Source organism: Impatiens glandulifera, chromosome 1 (assembly GCF_907164915.1).
Source record: "Impatiens glandulifera chromosome 1, dImpGla2.1, whole genome shotgun sequence".
Taxonomy (NCBI): domain Eukaryota; kingdom Viridiplantae; phylum Streptophyta; class Magnoliopsida; order Ericales; family Balsaminaceae; genus Impatiens; species Impatiens glandulifera.
Window position 1 is genome coordinate 13,931,836 of NC_061862.1, and position 18,481 is coordinate 13,950,316.

Below are 18,481 nucleotides of genomic sequence, written 5' to 3' on the forward strand. Positions count from 1 at the left end.
ATCAATATTTTAATGAAATATATAATATATATTAAAAAAATTATTATATTCTTTTTTTAAAACATAGGAATTGAGATTGAATTACAATTCTATAGTTTTTCAAAATATAGGAATTGAATTGTAATTCAAATTATAATTAGAATTCCAATTTCAATTCCACCATCCAAACGTACCTTAATAGTAATTAATTTTTTTTAAACGAAAATTGGTAACAAAAGTTGTTATAATCATTTAGAATGATTAATTTAATATTCAAATACGATTTTTTAATGTTTGAAAACTTAAAAATATACAAAAACAAAATACGAATTTAAATGCTTGAAAACTGTACAACAAATTGTCATATAAAACGATTTACATGAAGGTGTAAAACAATTTACATCTTCATATAAAATTATTTACACATTCATGTAAAATTATTTATACCTTCATGTACACCGTAAATCACACATGTACATTTAGATTATTATTTTATATAATACAATGAATATTCACTTTTATGGTTTTCATAAATAAATTTTCATAAACGGAGGCAATAGTTGTGGAGTGTCATGTTAGTTCTCTTTTAATTCACGGGAATACAATAATTTAATCATTCATAAAAAATGATTACAATTATCTCTTTCTAAGAGCATTAAAATTAGGAAAATTGCGAGATCCATGACATTATTGTTGAGTATCTTTTTTGTTGTAAACATGTTACAGTAAGAATATGTCCTTGTTGAGTCATCTCCTCTATTGTAAACCACTCATTAGTTCTAATAATATCTGGTAATAAATATGTGCAATATATAGACCGTATGATATTTTTATGTATTACTAATTTATTAAATTTTTTTGCTATGAATATGAATGTGTTATAATTCCATCCACAAGAAGACAACCAGAACATGTTCTAATTAGTTTTCTTGTACCTTAATTATTTATTTATTTTTATATATGTTATGAAGCAAAATGTCTACGCGTTTTGTTGGTAGTTTGACTTTGGTCTTTGCAAATTTATTAGATTAATATTATGGTCCATTTTACTTTGTTTTTTTTATAAGATCAAAATTAATTGAAAAGTAGTTGTGTATTGTAATTAGTATATATTATCACATTTTTTTATTGACAGTTTTTTTTTTTTTACTCTTTTATAGTTTGAATTATTCCCTGATTTAAATTACTAGAACTCATATTCAACAAATATGCATTTTTTTTTTTTTGTTATTGTTGAATATGAGTAATCTTCGTTGTAATCACTGTCACTTTTATAATTTTTCATCTCTAAATTTGAAATAAATTCATCAGTTTTAAGTAAAATTATAAAGTGCATTCAATCTTCTCACTCCATTATTAATAATTTATTTCATTTGAGTTTATTTTGACTAATGAAAATTAACGAGAAGTCAATTCTAATTTCATTAGTTTGAATAGGACAAGCATCTATGTATTATGTTTTAAAAAAATATAATCATTGAAATAATTATAATCACCATAATTAGAGTCGGTAATTATTTTATTTGTTTGAATTTTTCATCTACAAAAATACAATAATCACAATTATTAATAATAAATATTAAATAAATTTAAAAAACACCAAAACAACTAAAATATATATACGAACCTATTTTTTTATTATTTATCAAAAAAGTTGAAAAGGACAACTTAATAAAAAAAATTGTACTAAATTATTCATAATAAAGATTGATCGTGAAAAGACAACACACAATGTAAAAGTTGGACTAAATTATTCATAATAAAAAAATGTTAGGAAGAGACAATACAATGTAAAATTGACCAAACTACTCATAATAAAAATTTGTTGCGAAAAATATCACAATAAAATAATTAAACTAAATTACACATAATAAAGATTTGTTGCAAAAAGATAAAACAATGAAAAAAATAGACTAGACTATTTATAATAAAAAAATTATTGTGAAAATATAATAGAATGAAAAAGTTAAACTAGACTATTCATAATAAAAATTTGTTGGATAAATATAATAAAGTGAAAAAGGCTAAACTAGACTATTAACAATAATAAAAAATTTTAAATAGACAACACAATACAAAAATTAGACTAAACTACACGTAATAAAGATTTGTTGCAAAAAGATAAAACAATAAAAAAAAAAATTAGACTAGACTATTTATAATAAAAAATTATTGTGAAAATATAATAGAATGAAAAAGTTAAACTAGACTATTCATAATAAAAATTTGTTGGATAAATATAATAAAGTGAAAAGGCTAAACTAGACTATTAACAATAATAAAAAATTGTATGAAAAAATTATATTAGAAAAATCATAATAAAAATTTGTTATAAATAGAGAACCCAATGAAAAATTTAAATTAGACTATTAATTAGTCATAAAAATTTGTTGTAAAAATATTACACAATAAAAGTTGTCCTAGACTACTCCTAATAAAATGTATTAAGTATTTATGAAAAAAGATTAAGTGAATATTTATTATATTACTCGTAATTTTTTTATCGACCGGATGCGTTTACTCCAAAACACTGTTATTATGACGATAGGAGGGGTGAATTTATTAATTTTCTTGAACATCTTCAAAATCTTCAAAATCGTTAACACTATATTAGGTTTATGCATGAACATTTTTTACTTGTGTTTTTATTATTGTTTCTTAATTGATTAATTTTATTGTGTTTTGACTAAGTTTAGTGGCACTCGTGTTTTTTAATATTTTTGTCGTTATGTTTAAACGATTTTTATTTATATAATATGATTTTGCTTTTAAACAAAATTATATAAAATAATAATTGAAATATAAATAATTAAATTAATAAAAATAATAATTTAAATATATATATTAAAATTTAAATAATAAAATTTATAAAAATAATAATTGAAATAAAAATATATATATATTAAAATATAAATAATTAAATTTATAAAAAAATAATAATTTAAAAATATATATTAAAATATAAATAATCAAATTTATAAAAATAATAATTTAAATATATATAATATAAATAGTTAAATTTAGGTAGTAACTATAATGATGCATAATTGTTTAAATGTAAATAAAAAATAAAGAAAATTGAGTTTGAATAATAAATTAAATTAGTTTGAAAATGAGTATCAAAATATGTTAATTTGGAAGTTAATGCCAAATAATATTGAAAAAATTAGCTGCTAACTGGTTTTATTGCTATAAGATGTTTCACAAATTGAAGACAAAAGTACCAATTGAAAATGTCATTTTGTGACTTTTAAATTCCAATATATATATATATATACCTTTCTCACATAAAATAACAACTTATATAAAGACATTTGGATATATCTATATTAAATCAAAATTACTAAAATAAAATAATATTGTAGAGTCTAGCTGAAAAGAAAGACCATAAGAGAGACTTTTTCATTTACCAAGAATTAGTTTAGTTGCAAATATTCTTAGGTTTTATTCGTATTTAATTATACTAAAATACTAAAATATTTTTTATTTAAAATTATTATTATTTATTTTATTTATATACGAATACCTTTAGTTAAGAATGGGCCCGATCATATTTATATATTAATAAAAGATGGATTGAACCATTGAGTGAGCAAAGAATATTCAAACTTTATCATTTAAACGTTTTTGTCCACTAGTGTTGATGTGATAATTGGGATAAAAAATATCACAAATTTATATAAAAAGTGTACCACGTTCTAACATAGAAGTGGGAATCCTTTTACTTTACTTTTCTATATTATTTTAATATGTTTTTTTTTTCTTTTTTGTGTGAATTCATTAAAAGCTTGAGAGATGGTTAGGAATGGAGTTTTAAAAAAAGTGGAAAAAAATAATGATAGGGGATGATTTTGAGAAAATGATAATTATTTTGGTAAAAATACTTAAAATGTATTGATATATATAAATAAAATAAAACTAATAATTTAAAATAAAAGGTATTTTAATATTTTAATTAATGATTTTAGTGATTTGATGAATAAAAAGAGAGTTAATTAATTTTTAATTTTGTATAAAAAAAATTAAAAACTCATACTCAACTAGACCTGAGTCTTTAACTTATTATAGAAGGCTTAACCTAAATTATATGTATTAATTGAATTCAAGGTTTTGTAAACATTTAGAATAAAAATCACTCAATTAAATATGTTATTTTGTAATTTTTTTTTTATAAAATTATAAGATTTTAAAAAGTAAACTCTTAATAAAAATAAAACACAAAAAGTCAAAAACATTTAAATATATATGCAATGAACTCAAATATACCACCTCAATTCCACACGTTCTTACAAAAACAAGATTGATTTTATAAAAAAAAAATATATATATAATTAACAATACAAAGACGTGTAGGAAAGAACATTATAGTCAATCATGTCAATTATCTTATCATCATGAAATTAAATGATCAAATCATCAACAATTATTTGGATATCTTTTAAAACTTATTATTATTATTTAAAAAAAAAAACAAAATCGTGTCTTTAACCGTTTTAAGAGTAGTAATTGATTATTATTTATATGATATTTATAAATAAATAATTGATTAATTAAAACCATTAATTTAATTATCAATTATTAACAAATTAAGGATTTTATATATCAATTCTTTTTTAAATTCGATAGTTAAATTAGTGAATGAATTATTTATTTATTTATAAATGGCACGTGAATAATAAATTAACGAAGTTTCAAACCATTAAGACACAATCTAATTCGGTATAACTTTAATAATAAGAAACTCAAAATTGAAATTCGAAATCTCATTTAAAATCCTAAAAGTCACAATTTGATAATTCAGCCAAATTAAAATATTATAAGCTTTCTTATTTTAGGAAACCCTATAAAAATTTCATTTCATTTATTATAGGTAGATCTAAAAGGTTGTTAAGTGAAAACACCATAAAAAAACATAAAAGAAAACATTATTCATTATTGCATTACATTGATCAATGCTGGGACCAATCCCACAACTAACCCACAACTACATAATAGATATATAGTACATGATTGGTTAGATTCGATTTAAATGTTATATATAAACATAGTGGCTGCTTTTTTTTATATATAGATATTTAAATATAGATAAATATATATGTACGGATTCATTATGGCATAATTATATATATGCATAATATATATTAAATAATATATAACTTATATCCAATATCAAAGGAATCCTATTATTCATCATTTTTTTTTTTCAATTATTGAAAGAAAAAGGCATGTTCATTTGTATTCGTCTTAGTTGTCCATAAGTTCTTTATTAAAGGGACCATCATCAATAAATTAGTGTTGTTACTTTGGTCCATTTGAAACGTTAATATTATTATTTATACTTATTAATTAAGAAAAATAATATAAAAGATAAAACATGTTCAGAAATGCATATTGACGGCGATGTCTTCGGTCTCTCCTGTCAAGTCAAGTAAGAGAGATACAAGAGATCTAGAAATAGTGTGATTATTCGCATCAATTTCTCATCTTTCTCAAAAGGGTTTTCTTAATTTGTATGCTCAAGTTAGTGAGACTATGGGTAACTGTCTAACCATATCGGAGAGGGAAGATGAGAACGCCAATAACAATGGAGAATCGCCGGCGACGGCGGCAGGGAAGACGACGATTAAGGGTTCAGTTGTGGTGGTGAAGAAGAGCATTCTTGATTTTCACGATGTTGGTGCTTCCATTCTAGACAGAATCTATGAACTGTTTGGAAAAAAAGTCTCTCTTCAGCTCATCACAATTTCTGATCATCCAGGTTTGATTTTATTCATTGAATCATTCCTTGTTATATATGGGTTGTAATTCTTTCTTTAAAAGCAAGAGAAATTATAGAATATTCCTTTCAAAATTCAAATTCTCTATCACATCATCAATTCATCATATTATCATCATATTTTATTTATAGAAAATGGGTTGAAAGGGAAAGTGGGGAAGCCTGCTATACTAGAAAACTGGGTGACAAGCTATATAACCACAGTATCAACGACAACAAACCGTGAATTTAATGTTAACTTCGATTGGGAAGAAAACATCGGAATACCAGGTGCTCTTATCATAAAGAACAATCACCATAGCCAATTTTTTCTTAAATCCATCACTTTACTCGATGTCCCCGGCCATAATGGCGTCCCCATTCATTTCATTTGTAATTCTTGGGTTTATCCTGCCCGTCGTTACAAACATGATCGCATCTTCTTCGCCAATAAGGTATATTAAACCACCCTTTACCTTATAAGTCTAAATTTGTTCTTAATTACTTCACTTCACCAGGCATGTCTACCGAAAGATACACCGCCTGCGCTAAAACAATACAGAGAGCAAGAACTGGTTAATCTTCGTGGTGATGGGAAAGGTAAACTTCAGGAATGGGATAGAGTTTACGATTATGCATACTATAATGATTTAGGAATCCCCGGAAAATCTGGTAGTGGTGTTCGGCAAATTCTCGGGGGATCTCAAGAGTTCCCATATCCACGTCGAGTAAGAACAGGCAGAAAGCCAACTAAAGCCGGTTAGTTATAGACCATTCTCTGTTTTCTGTTCTCTGTTCTCTGTTTTCGTGGTCATAATCTTCATCATTATCATTCTTTGGGCTGGCAGATCCTAATACTGAAAGCAGATTGCCAATGTTAAGTTTGAGCATTTACATTCCAAGTGATGAACGTTTCAGCAATATCAAAATGTCAGATTTCCTTGCATACGCAGCTAAATCGATTGCTCAAGTTACTCGTCAAGAAATTAAGGCTGTATTTGACAAGACTATTAACGAGTTCGACAGTTTTAACGACATCTTAGATATCTACAGTAAAAAAGATCATGATCCAAAGAGTCTTTCCAAGGTTTCAAATAAACAAATCCAGATCTGTCAAATTTTGAAAGAGCTTAAACGATCAGACGGCGAACATTTCTCCACTTTCCCATGGCCAGACGTCGTCAAAGGCGGTCTGTCACGTTTAATTTCCTTTATTCTTTTGAATTCTATAAATTTCTTTAAATCGAAATTGATAATCATGTTGTAGAGGATAAGTCTGCTTGGAGGACTGATGAAGAATTTGGAAGAGAAATGCTTGCAGGAGTAAACCCTGTCTGCATCCGTCGCCTCCTGGTAAAATTCGGAGATTACTACAATCCAATCCATTCGAAGAAAACTAAATTAATGTTCTTGTTTTTCATCAGGAGTTTCCGCCAGTCAGCAATCTTGATCCTGAAGTTTATGGCAATCAAAACAGTTCAATGTCTAGAAACGAAATAGAGAGTAGAATGAAAGGGCTCACCATTGATGAAGTAAGTAATTAACAGTTAACACCCATAAATCATAATAATCTTCTTATTCAAACTTTAACAAATTTGTAAATCCAGGCAATTGCAGAGAACAAGCTATTCATATTGGATCATCACGATGCTTTAATGCCGTACTTGAAAAGGATAAACGATAATACAACTACCAAAACATACGCAAGCAGAACGCTCTTACTGCTACAAGACGACGACACTTTGATTCCTCTGGCAATCGAGTTGAGCTTACCTAATCCTGAAGGCGAAAAGAAGGGAGCCATAAGCCGAGTCTACACTCCTCCTAAGGATGGTGATGACCAAATCAAAGACTCCATTTGGCAACTTGCTAAAGCTTATGCTGCTGTTAATGATTCTGGTTATCATCAGCTCATCAGCCACTGGTATGTTTGTATAGTTTTGTTTGTTTGATAAATGTAAACTGATTGAATGAATTTTTTAATACGGTTGCAGGTTGAATACCCATGCAGTGATCGAGCCATTTGTAATAGCAACGAATCGACAATTGAGCATATTGCACCCGATCTACCAACTTCTTCAACCTCATTACAAGGATACAGTGCAGATAAACGCTCTAGCTAGACATATTCTTATAAGCGCGAATGGAGTTCTGGAACTGACGGTTTTTCCAGGAAAGTATTCGATGGAAATGTCAGCTGTAATTTACAAGAACTGGAATCTTATGGAACAGGGTCTTCCTGCGGATCTTATCAAAAGGGGAATGGCTGTTCAAGACTCCGATACAGGCCTCCTCCAACTTCTGATCAAGGATTACCCGTATGCTGTCGACGGGCTAGAAATCTGGTTCGCAATTGAAGAGTATGTAAAAGCGTATTGCGAGTTTTACTATCCATCCGACGAATTGGTCGAAAGTGACGCGGAAATCCAGTCGTGGTGGGAGGAGCTTCGAACAGAAGGTCATGGCGATTTGAAAGACAAGAGTTGGTGGACGAAGATGAACACTAGAAAGGAACTCGTTGATGTTTGCACAATCGTGATATGGGTAGCGACGGCTCTTCATGCGGCTGTGAATTTCGGGCAGTACCCTTATGCCGGATACCTGCCCAACCGCCCCACTGTCAGCCGTAAGTTCATGCCCGAGCCTGGAACCGAGGAATACAAGGAGCTGGAGGAAAACCCGGATGTAGCCTTTCTGAAGACGATAACAGCTCAGTTTCAAACGTTACTTGGCGTTTCTTTGATCGAGATGTTGTCGCGACATTCTTCGGACGAGGTCTACCTCGGACAAAGAGACGTTAGTGGTTGGACAGAAAACAGCCATCCCTTGGAAGCGTTCCAGATATTTGGAGAGAAATTAATTGAAATTGAAAAGAGAATTGATGAACGAAACAATGATCCTCAATTCAAGAACAGGAATGGGCCTGTGATGGTTCCTTACACTTTGTTGTATCCAGCTTTATCGGATCCGAGCAAAGCGAAAGGACTCACGGGGATTGGTGTTCCGAATAGTGTATCGATCTAGATTATGATATTGAAGACATTTATTTGTCTTTGATTAATTATGATGAGTGTTTTTATTTATGTCTTGTACGTGTAGATTTAATAAATGAGGAATGATTCATTTTTATCTTATAATAATGTATAATTGAGCTTCTACTTTATTAATATTATTTATTGTTACATGGGTTTGCAATATTGGTCATATTCAAATGGCTGTTCTAAACATTAATTTGAACCCTTTTCTTCTAAAGAAAAACATACATGGCTTCAAAAGTAAGGCAATAATGACCCATCTCCAATGTGAGTAATTCATAGCATTTTGTGAGGTTCTAATTGCATTTGATCCTTCATTAAATAAGCAGATTTCACTAACAAACATGACAAAAAAAAAACCTGTCTTAGAGGAATTGACCCTTTATAAAAATGCGACAACATGAAAAATTAAAAATTAAAAACAAGTCGGGACATTAGCATATTCTCAGATGATGGGACATTTATTTATTTTTTATTTAGCCTTATTTAGTCTGACTTTCATTTTTATTTAAAGCATTTTAAGTAAAAATCGAATCTATGACCTTACCAAGATTCATTTATTATGTTTGTTCAGTTTGATTAGGAAAATCATAATGGAATGAGGTGTGCGTCATAATGGAATGAGGTGTGCGTTGAGATTTATTTCTCTTTGTTAGGTCTAGTGTAATGTAATATTTCCATATAGTTTCTTTTTGTAATGAATTGGTTGAAATTTAGCTCATTGTCCAATATTTCTATTGAGCCAAATTCAATACTTTTTAATTTTATTATTTATAATATTTCATTTATTTGTAAATAAATAAAACACTAATTTATATATATTAAAGTAAATAAAGCTTACAAATTTGAAATAAATATCAAATTAAATAAAAATAAATCAGAAATAACTAGGGTAACCCAAACATGAACCAAATGGTTAACTCAACACATATTTTGTTAGGTTATATGGGTAAGTTTAATTCAGGTTATACTTGTTTATTCGTTCCCGTTTATTCTCGAATATGTTTGATAAATTTCAGTTTATATTTAGGGACGGACCAAAATTTTTTCTAGAAATTTGAATTGGATGAGCTTGAAAAATATTTGAGGTGTGTTTAAGAAAATTACGAGAAATTTAGAAATAAAACGAGTGAATAAACGTAAGTTTTTTCCATTTTTTAATAATTAGATAAGCAAAATAGTGAATTAAATTAAAAAATTAATGAAAATGTTAAATGTCATATTCCATTTTTACCATAAAAGAATATTTTTGGGAATCATAACATATTTTATTAATAGGGTAATGAATATAGTAAAAAGTAAGTCATTTTAATATTTAATTATTAATTATTGAAATGATATGAGTTTAAAAAAATAGATTGAAATTTAAACATTATTAATTGTTTAAAAATAATTTCATATAATTTACATAATTAAGATTCAACTGTAGATATATTATTAATATTTAATATTAAAAAAATATATATATTATTATTAAAAGTGTATTTTCAACTCAAACAAGTCACACTTGGGTGTTAATTTGAAGAAAGTTTTTTTTGGTTTTATCTGGGTTTTATTCAAAAAAAACTCTTGTTTAATAAAAAGTAAGAAAAAATTGGTTTTTAAAATTTAAAAATTAATTTATTCTTTGACTTTAGAGGATATGATGTAGGTGAGAGAATGATAGTTTAGAGAGAGATGATAAAATTAGAGGGTAATTTTGGTATTTAAATGATAAAATTATTTGATTTGATGGTAATAAGATGTTTGGGTTTTGAGATAAAAACTGGGTTTTATCCCAAAAACCTTTTCATCAAACGAGCCCTTGGGTTTTGTAATGCGGTGAAGATAGATGTAATTAAATGGGAGGCGACACCAACATGCAAGTCACCTGTAAAAAAAATAAATAAATAAATTAGGGTGAGCTTAATGTCACGGCCCATTGGTATGGGGTGCACATGTCAAGCCCACAAGGTGCACTTTCTAGAATATTTCGGGTTTTTGTGGTCATTTTTGGAAGTCTCTAGAATCCTCTAGGAGTTCCTGAATTTTGGTTTGTCATGGAACTCTCTATATTTCTCTAGGAGTTCCCTTTTATTGAGTGAGGTCATGGAACTCTCTAGAATTCTCTAAGAGTTTCTCTTTTTGTAAGTAGGGTCATGGAACTTTCTAGAATTCTCTAGGAGTTCCTTTTTGTATGTAAAGTAGAAGAACTCTCTAGAATTCTCTAGGAGTTCTCATGTATAGGTGTTGGTAGAATTCTCTAGAAGTCTCTAGGAATTCTTAGGTCTTGATTAGTAATAGACGTGTCTAGAAATCTCTAAGATAAGGAAGATCTAAAATTATCTTCTCACTTGTATATAAACAAGTCTTGGCAATAAACTAAGACACTCAACTCAACGAATTCAACCAATGTTCAAAACACTCCACACTTGTAATACCTCACTCTTGTAAAAAATAAATAAGATATTCTCCAAGCTCTTTCTCTCTCAAATTGTTCCATCTTCTTGCATCTTTTAAGAGGCTGACTAGCTAGGATTGAGGTAATCTAGACTAGTGTCGCACGGGACGAGGTGATATTCAATGACCGAGTTTCTGCCCGTGACAAGTGGTATCAGAGCGAAAGTGATATTGCATCCACGTTTGTGCTTTCGCATTTGAAAGAAGAGATGGATTCAAGTTCCAAAGTCACAAATGTTTTGACTAGCGAACAAAAGGACAAGAGGTCCAAGAGGGACAAGTCCGTCGAGAGGAGTGTCAGCATGGAAGCGCGGGTGACCCGGCTTGAGGAAAGCATGTGCGAACACCAGGAGGCTCTCGAAGTGTTTAGCGTAGTGGCCAAGAGGGTTATACGTTGGATGAGGCTGGTGAAAAATTGGAGAACGAGATGATGGGGATCATTAACAATATGAACTGGAGCATTCGTGACGAATTGCTGTGATCGGTTTGAGGGGAGGTTAATGATATCCGCCATGAAGTGTTCGAGACAATCCGGGGAGAAGTCCATGCGATGGTCGAGGCCCTCCGGAGGGAGATCTTGGGGAGACTAGAATCGATGGAAATGCAGATTAAGAGGAATGTAGGGGAACAAAGAGGTGCGGCACCTCAACGGATGAATGTTCCTAAGCCAACTCCATTCAAAGGCTTAAGGAGTGCAATAGAAGTGGAGGACTTGCTTTGGAACATGGAGAGGTATTTTCGGGCATCAAGCATACTAGATGATTGTGGAAAGTTGGAGACAACACCTTTCTTTCTGCAAGAGATGGCACTACTGTGGTGGAGGAGGCGGGAAGTAGACATTGAACGAGGGACCTTGAGGATGGAAACATGGGAAGACTTCAAGACCGAGTTCAAGCGCCAATTCTTCCGAGAGAACGCCAAGTTTGAGGCTAGGAAAAGGTTAAATCAACTTGTACACAACAGGAGCATCAAGGAGTATATGAAGGAGTTCCAGGAGTTGATGCTCGAGTTACCTAGTGTAACGGAACAGGAGGCCATGTTCGCGTTTGTGTAGCCTTTCTGAAGACGATAACAGCTCAGTTTCAAACGTTACTTGGCGTTTCTTTGATCGAGATGTTGTCGCGACATTCTTCGGACGAGGTCTACCTCGGACAAAGAGACGTTAGTGGTTGGACAGAAAACAGCCATCCCTTGGAAGCGTTCCAGATATTTGGAGAGAAATTAATTGAAATTGAAAAGAGAATTGACGAACGAAACAATGATCCTCAATTCAAGAACAGGAATGGGCCTGTTATGGTTCCTTACACTTTGTTGTATCCAGCTTTATCGGATCCGAGCAAAGCGAAAGGACTCACGGGGATTGGTGTTCCTAATAGTGTATCGATCTAGATTATGATATTGAAGACATTTGTCTTTGATTAATTATGATGAGTGTTTTTATTTATGTCTTGTACGTGTAGATTTAATAAATCAGGAATGATTCATTTTTATCTTATAACAATGTATAATTGAGCTTCTACTTTATTAATATTATTTATTGTTACATGGGTTTTCAATATTGGTCATATTCAAATGGGTGTTCTAAACATTAATTTGAACCCTTTTCTTCTAAAGAAGAAACATACATGGGCTTCAAAAGTAAGACAATAATGATCCATCATGGTTTTGATCCATCTCCATGTAATTAATAGCATTTTGTGAGGTTCTAATTGCAGTTGAAATCCTCATTAAATAAGCAGATTTCACTAACAAACATGACCCAAAAAAAACTGTCTAAAAGGAATTTACCCTTTATAAAAACGCGAGAACATGAAAAATTAAAAATAAAAAACAAGTCGGGACATTAGAGCATCTCCAACGCATTTTCTGTGCCCGCATCAGACATCGTGGAAAATGGCAGGTCATTGCTTTTTTTCATTTTTTGCATTGTAGATAAAAGCAAAAAGAGGACAGTGTCCTCTATGCCGGTCATGCCCTTCTCTGACATTTTCATAATTATATAATATAATATACTCTATAATATAAGGAATATTAGTTATATATTTAATTATAATATTTTTTCATACTATTTTTAAGTAACATTATAATAACATTAAATAAATATATATTCTAAAATTTTAATATAATACAATATTAATTATATATTTAATTATAATAATATTATAATATATTTTAAATTATAAAAATATTTTATATTTTATTATAATATAGCAATATTAGTTATATATTCACAAATTTATTCTATGTTTTTAATATTATAATATATTTTAAATTATAAAAATATTTTATATTTCAATTTATTTAATATTAGTTATATATATATATTTAATTAATAAATATATATTTTAAATAAATTAATATATTTTTTAAATTCTCAAATTTTCCTATAATATAGGAATATTAGTTTTAATAGTATAAATTAGTTATTTATTTAAAATAGTATAAATAAAATTCACCTTTAATTTAAATTATTTAGATAAAAGGGCGGGCGAAAGTATTGGAGTGTTTTGCCCAAGTATAATATGTGTCCGCTTTCTGATGAGGTGAAATATAGATTTGACAAAATAAGAGGGCAGAGGTCTTGTGCGCTGCTATGCTCTTAGCATATTCTTAGATGATGGGTCATTTATTCATTTTTTATTTAGTCATGACTTTCATTTTTATTTAAAGCATTTAAAGTAAAAATCGAATTTGTAATAAAGATTTATTTATTGATTGTTCAAACCTAGGAAGATCATATAATGAAATGAGGTGTGCATTGAGATTTATTCCTCATAGATCGCTCTAGTGTAATGTAATATTTCCATATAGTTTCTTTTTGTAATGAATTGGTTGAAATTTAGCTCATTGTCCAATATTTCTATTGAGCCAAATTCAATACTTTTTAATTTTATTATTTATAATATTTCATTTATTTATAAATAAATAAAACACTAATTTATATATATTAAAGTAAATAAAACTTACAAATTTGAAATAAATATCAAATTAAATAAAAATAAATCAGAAATAACTAGGGTAACCCAAATATGAACCAAATGGTTAACTCAACACATATTGTGTTAGGTTATATGGGTAAGTTTAATTCAGGTTCTACTTGTTTATTCGGTTTATTCTCGAATATGTTTGATAAATTTCAGCTTATATTCAGAGATGGACCATAATTTTTTTCAGAAATTTGAATTGGGTGAGCTTGAAAAATATTTGAGGTGTGTTTAAGAAAATTACGAGAAATTTAGAAATAAAACGAGTGAATAAACGTAAGTTTTGTCCATTTTTAATAATTAGATAAGCAAAATAGTGAATTAAATTAAAAAATTAATGAAAATGTTAGATGTCATATTCTATTTTTACCGTAAAAGAATATTTTTTTTTATAATATATATCATATCAATATTTTTCTTTCACTATACTAGAAGGGGAATCATAACATATTTTATTAATAGGGTAAATGAATATAGTAAAAAGTAAATCATTTTAATATTTAACTATTAATTATTGAAATGATATGAGTTAAAAAAAATAGATTGAAATTTAAACATTATTAATTGTTTAAAAATAATTTTATATAATTTACCAATTAAGATTCAACTCTATAGTATATATTATTAATAATTTAATATTAAAAAATATATATGTTATTATTAAAAAGTGTTTTTTCAACTAAAACAAGTCACACTTGGGTGTTGTTTGAGAAAAGTTTTTTTTGTTTTATCTGGGCTTTATTAAAAAAAAACTCTTGTTTGATAAAAATTAGGAAAAAACTAGTTTTTAAAATTTAAAAACTAATTTATCCTTTGACTTTAGAGGATATGGTGTATGTGAGAGAATGATGGTTTAGAGAAAGAAGATAAAATTATAGGATAATTTTGGTATTTAAATGATAAAATTATTTAATTTGATGGTTGATAAGATGTTTGGGTTTTGAGATAAAAACTGAGTTTTATCCCAAAAACTTTTTCATCAAACGAGGCCTTGGGTTTTGTAATGTGGTGAAGATAAATGTAATTCAATGGGAGGCAACACCAACATGCAAGTCACCTGTAAAAAAATAAATAAATAAATTAGGGTGAGCTTAATGTCACGGCCCATTGGTATGGGGTGCACATGTCAAGCCCACAAGGTTCACTTTCTAGAATATTCCGGGTTTTTGTGGTCATTTCTGGAACTCTCTAGAATCCTCTAAGAGTTCTTGGATTTTGGTTGGTCATAGAACTCTCTAGATTTCTCTAGGAGTTCCCTTTTATTGAGTGAGGTCATGGAACTCTCTAGAATTCTCTAAGAGTTTCTCCTTTTGTAAATAGGGTCATGGAACTTTCTAGAATTCTCTAGAAGTTCCTTTTTGTATGTAAGGTAGGAGAACTCTCTATAATTCTCTAGGAGTTCTCATGTATAGGTGTTGGTAGAATTCTCTAGAAGTCTCTAGGAATTCTTAGGTCTAGATTAGTAATAGAAGTGTCTAGAAATCTCTAAGACAAGGAAGATTTAGAATTATCTTCTCACTTGTATATAAACAAGTCTTGGTCATAAACCAAGACACTCAACTCAACGAGCTCAACGAACTCAACCAATGTTCAAAACACTCAACACTTGTAATACCTCACTCTTGTAAGCAATAAACAAGATATTCTCCAAGCACTTTCTCTCTCAAATTGTTCCATCTTCTTACATCTTTTAAGAGGCTGACTAGCTAGGATTGAGGTAATCTAGACTAGTGCCGCAGGGGACGAGGTGATATTCGGCGATCGAGTTTCTGCCCGTGACAAGTGGTATCAGAGTGAAAGTGGTATCGCATCCACGTTTGTGCTTCCGCATTTGAAAGAAGAGATGGATTCAAATTTCAAAGTCACAAATGTTTCGACCGGCGAATAGAAGGACAAGAGGTCCAAGAGGGACAAGTTCGTCAAGAGGAGTGTCAGCATGAAAGCGCGAGTGACCCGGCTTGAGGAAAGCATGTGCGAACACTAGGAGGCTCTCGAAGTGATTAGCGCGGTGGCCAAGAGGGTGACGACATTGGATGAGGCTGGTGAAAAGTTGGAGAACGAGGTGATGGAGATCATTAACAATATGAACCAGAGCATTCGTGACGAAGTGCTGGGATCGGTTCGAGGGGAGGTTAATGATATCCGCCATGAAGTGCTCGAGACAATCCGGGGAGAAGTCCATGCGACGGTCGAGGCCCTCCGGAGGGAGATCTTGGGGAGGCTAGAATCGATGGAAAGGCGGATTAGGAAGAATGGAGGGGAACAAAGAGGTGCGACACCTCAACGGATGGATGTTCCTAAGCCAACTCCATTCAAAGGCTCGAGAAGTGCAAGAGAAATGGAGGACTTTCTTTGGAACATGGAGAGGTATTTTCGGGCATCAAGCATACTAGATGATTGTGGAAAGTTGGAGACAACACCTTTCTTCCTGCAAGAGATGGCACTACTGTGGTGGAGGAGGCGGGAAGTAGACATTGAACGAGGGACCTTGAGGATGGAAACATGGGAAGACTTCAAGACCGAGTTCAAGCGCCAATTCTTCCCAGAGAACGCCGAGTTTAAGGCTAGGAAAAGGTTGAATCAACTTGTGCACAACAGGAGCATCAAGGAGTATGTGAAGGAGTTCCAGGAGTTGATGTTCGAGTTACCTAGTCTAACGGAACAGGAGGCCCTGTTCGCGTTTGTGAATGACCTTAAGACTTGGGCGCAGTTGGAGTTGTAAAGGGCCAAGGTGCGGGACGTCTCCGAGGAAATCGCGGTTGCAGAAAGACTGTTAGAGCTCAAAGTGTCTGTGAATAGGCCGAAGATCCTCAGGGACGAGGAGGAAAATCGTGGGGGAGACCGCTCACGTGACCAGGAGAAAGGTGGGGGAGACCGCCCACCTAGGAAGGGGCATGCACATAACAACTTTGTGGGGAAAACCGACGACTCGAGTAAGCCAAGAGTGTGTCATATTTGTGGTGTCCATAATCACATAAAGTTTATGTGACCGTTCAAAGGGGAAAATGTTGCAGCAGTGAAAGGACATGAGTCTTCCGAGAAAGAGGAAGGGACTCGAGTGGGATCTTTAAGACTACTCAACGTTGTGAAGATTAGTGTTGCGAAGCCGATCAAGGGAACGAAGAGTGGCTCTTTGTTCGTGGAAGCTTGGATCAGGGGAAGGCTTAGGGATCTAGTGGATACAGGGGCTACGCACAACTTCATGCGAGAAGGAGTAGCCAAGGCGTTTGGACTACGGATCAGCCCAACAAGAGGGACGGTGAAGTCCTTCGATGTAGCTAAGCTGGTGGCCGGGGAGGCTAGGAAAGTGCACACCAGGATCGGAGACTGGTATAGGATAGTCTCGTTTACATTAGGACTACAATGGTGCGATCAGGTACATACTTGCATAATGCCTTATTCTGATTCCTTAATCATTTTGGATCACGGGAAGTCTAGCGTGATTCCAACAATGAGAGAATCAGAGGGAATATGCATGTTCTCGGCAATGCGATTCAGCCGAGGTCGCAAATGTGGTAAAGGGTTTTTTACCACTTTTGCTAGAGTGGATGATAGGGACACTTCCAAGGGGAAAGGACAAGTACCCAAGGAAGTCCAAAGGAGGTGCAAGGTCTTCGAGCGGCTTAAGGCTAAAGGCATGAAACCATCAGATCCACAAGGTTTGGCCACAGGCAATGTGGGCCAAAGTCAGTCCGTCTCCACTCGCGTCAAGTCCATGGGAAAGGAAGCAGGGTGTGTAGTCATGAAAGGGGATGGTAGAAGGGGGAAGTTACCCCCGCAACAGTTGAAGTCTCTACGGTCTGTGCTTAAGGGACTTGTGCGCAGATTCGAGGGACCGTTTTCAATCGAGAGATGTGTGAGAAACGTCTCATATCGGTTGGAGCTGGCAGCCATAGGTGCACCCGATGTCGTGACGTGTAAGGGGAGGAAGAGCACTCAGGGGACGCCAGGAAGAAGATCACCATGCATCGTTCTAAGGTCATGCCGAGGTCGGTCATGACTTAGGTGGGGGAGAATGTCACGGCCCATTGGTATGTGGTGCACATGTCAAGCCCACAAGGTACACTTTCTAGAATATTCCAGGTTTTTGTGGTCATTTTTGGAACTCTCTATAATCCTCTAGGTGTTCCTGGATTTTGGTTGGTCATGGAACTCTCTAAATTTCTCTAGGGAGTTCCCTTTTATTGAGTGAGGTCATAAACTCTCTAGAATTCTCTAGGAATTCCTCTTTTTGTAAGTAGGGTCATGGAACTTTCTAAAATTCTCTAAGAGTTCCTTTTTGTATGTAA

The 18,481-nt window shown here is 31.7% G+C and overlaps 1 protein-coding gene across 2 annotated transcripts; it reads left to right on the forward strand.

Annotated features, from left to right (window-relative positions):
* The first annotated feature begins 5,366 nt into the window (after positions 1 to 5,366).
* On the forward strand, positions 5,367 to 12,729 carry LOC124919208 (probable linoleate 9S-lipoxygenase 5). 2 transcript variants are annotated; one of them, XM_047459396.1, is made up of 9 exons: positions 5,367 to 5,737; positions 5,888 to 6,189; positions 6,253 to 6,493; positions 6,583 to 6,924; positions 7,002 to 7,087; positions 7,159 to 7,266; positions 7,342 to 7,658; positions 7,729 to 8,449; positions 12,289 to 12,729. In XM_047459396.1, the coding sequence occupies exons 1-9, from the start codon at positions 5,512 to 5,514 to the stop codon at positions 12,595 to 12,597; spliced, it is 2,652 nt and encodes an 883-aa protein (XP_047315352.1). In that variant the 5' UTR covers positions 5,367 to 5,511; the 3' UTR covers positions 12,598 to 12,729. The 2 variants fall into 2 exon arrangements, with proteins under 2 accessions (XP_047315352.1, XP_047315351.1); XM_047459395.1 differs by lacking the exon at positions 12,289 to 12,729 and having other exon boundaries at positions 5,369 to 5,737; positions 7,729 to 8,894.
* Positions 12,730 to 18,481: the final 5,752 nt, after the last annotated feature.